This window comes from Branchiostoma floridae, chromosome 11 (assembly GCF_000003815.2).
Source record: "Branchiostoma floridae strain S238N-H82 chromosome 11, Bfl_VNyyK, whole genome shotgun sequence".
Taxonomy (NCBI): Eukaryota; Metazoa; Chordata; class Leptocardii; order Amphioxiformes; family Branchiostomatidae; genus Branchiostoma; species Branchiostoma floridae.
In genome coordinates, this window is record NC_049989.1 from 16,848,857 (window position 1) to 16,851,244 (window position 2,388).

The 2,388-nt window shown below is 41.6% G+C and overlaps 1 protein-coding gene across 1 annotated transcript; it reads left to right on the forward strand.

Moving 5' to 3' along the window:
* Positions 1–1,230: 1,230 nt before the first annotated feature.
* On the forward strand, positions 1,231–2,010 carry LOC118426257 (very low-density lipoprotein receptor-like). The gene has a single exon (XM_035835532.1). The coding sequence runs from the start codon at positions 1,231–1,233 to the stop codon at positions 2,008–2,010; it is 780 nt and encodes a 259-aa protein (XP_035691425.1).
* The last annotated feature ends 378 nt before the right edge of the window (positions 2,011–2,388 follow it).

Consider the following 2,388-nt stretch of genomic DNA (forward strand, 5'->3'; position numbering starts at 1 on the left):
AATCAGTGTGGTCATCGAAGAAATGGTTTGGCCGTTTCGTGAAAACAGCTGTGCAGAGCTTCGCATAATAAGCCATTTAATTGTTTGTAAACATGCATAATATGGTAGAATAGGTTTGGTTCAATAGTAATTGGGAGTGTTTAAGGTCAGGCGTGTCGAAGGTGATATGTAAAGCGCAAAATCTTATCAAGTAGAATCAACTCACAAAGTCCACATTAAAAAGAAGATGTTTCTTGGCTTATGCTGTAGCATTTTAGAAATGTCTTTAACAAGATAATTATAACTTTGACAAATGACAAGTAAAACTATTCATAACATCTGCTTGACGTTCTAAATATTTTTACTGTGTAAATACATGTTAGGAACATTTCTAACAGCAAATACATTATTCGTGTTAGTTTCTAAACTGAGAGAGAGAGAGAGAGGGGGGAGAAAGAGGGAGAGACAGAGAGAGAGAGAGAAAAGCTATATTAGCACCTTCGTTTATGGGGGCAATAACCCTAACCTGCCGTCTGGAAAAATGGTAGGGGGAGGGGGCAGTAAAAATAAAATAGAAACATAGATGTTTAGAAATCCTTCTAAATAAAGAGAAATGTGTACATTTACTTTTAAACACTTAATAACATATACAGACAAGTTAGAGATTCAATTTTAACTATTGTGACGGGAATATTCTTAGAGTAAACGAGTTTAGACTTATTACAGATATAATTCTGAACCATATTGGTTCTTTGGAATTGACTCTATATTTAGGTTTGCAACGTTCAAAACACAATTGGAATGTCCCGGTTTACTAGCAGTCCGTTTTGTCTGGGAAATCCTTGACAAATTTTGTTACAAATTCATCAGCCACTGAAGACTTTCGTCAACTATGTGCTCCGCCTATTCGTAAAGTAAGGCATGTAGAGTTTGTGTGTAATTCTATAGCCCAGTACTTGTAATTACTTTGTCATGACGTATCATTGTGCCAGGGTAAACCCAGCACACGGAATGCTATCTACCGTCGTCAAATAAAAGCCCTCCGTCATGGCGGCTTGCTTGTACCTTCTTGTTTATCTGCTGTCCTTTGCCGATGCCGGCTTTGAGACATGCTCGCCCTCTACTTTCAAATGTGCCACGACCGAAGACTGCGTCCTTTCGTCACTCGCGTGTGATGGTATACCGGATTGTCCTGACGGTTCGGATGAGGAGTGCACAGTGTGTCCTTGGCCCGGTATAACATGCGTTAGCATGAGGGACAGCCGACCAAGAGGACTGATACTGATAAGCAGTAAGGAAGTCTGTGTCCCTCTCGAGCATCAGTGTAACGGTTTCCGTGACTGCTCAGACGGCTCGGATGAAGAGTATTGCACGGATAGTTGTCCTCTCTTGGTCTTCAATTGCAAGGATTCGGACGTTTGTATTTACTTCGAGTACCTATGTGATACTATATTCGATTGCCCAGATGGTTCAGATGAAAACAAGTGCGAGAAATGTGAGCAATACCAGTGTGGAGGCGATGCTGGTTCGTGTTTCCTAGATCGCGACCGATGTGACGGGTTTGTCGATTGTCCCGACGGTTTGGATGAGAAGAATTGCACATGTCCTCTCGGTATGCTAGAATGTAAGGAAGGTTTACCATTCCCGTGCATACATGATGCACTCCTGTCACAATGTGGCATGCGTGACTGCCCCAAAGCAACTAATAACACTGCTATTAACTGCATCTCAGCATACAGCCATGTACCAGGATGGAACTTCAGGAAATGTTTCACAAACGAGTTCGAATGTGAAACATTGTCCATTTGTGTCCCTTTGTCACGGGTTTGTGATGGCAGAAATGACTGTGGGGACCTCTCGGACGAGACGTGTGCTGACCCAAAAAGTAACCCGAAGTCCGATTGGGCATGTATGTTGGGTTGGTTCGAATGTGAGAGTAACATGTGCGTCCCGGCCGACAGCGTCTGCGACGGCGTTGATGACTGTGACGACGCATCCGACGAGAGTCGATGCGGTACGCTTATTGTTTAAGTTTTTTTTTTTTTCAAAATGTTCATTACTATAACGGTACTCGAAATACCACCTACATATGCAGGTTGGTGCAGGTAGAATTGGAGCTGTACAGGCATTTATGGTGTCCACCTGCACCTAACCTCCATGTACTAGGTTGTATATACATGTATCAATATCCTATGGTGTAGGTGCATGTGGGTTGTTATTGGCTGCACTTCCACATATTGAGTATAAAATGATGGTTCTTGAACAATTCAGTATGATCCATAACTACTGTGAAAAATGGAGTTTTATTGTGTAAATAAACACAGGCGACCTTTTTTTTTTGAACATATTTGAAAATAAGCATGTAACTTTATTCGCAAAGATTCCAAATTTCTGTGTTGTAAACCTTGT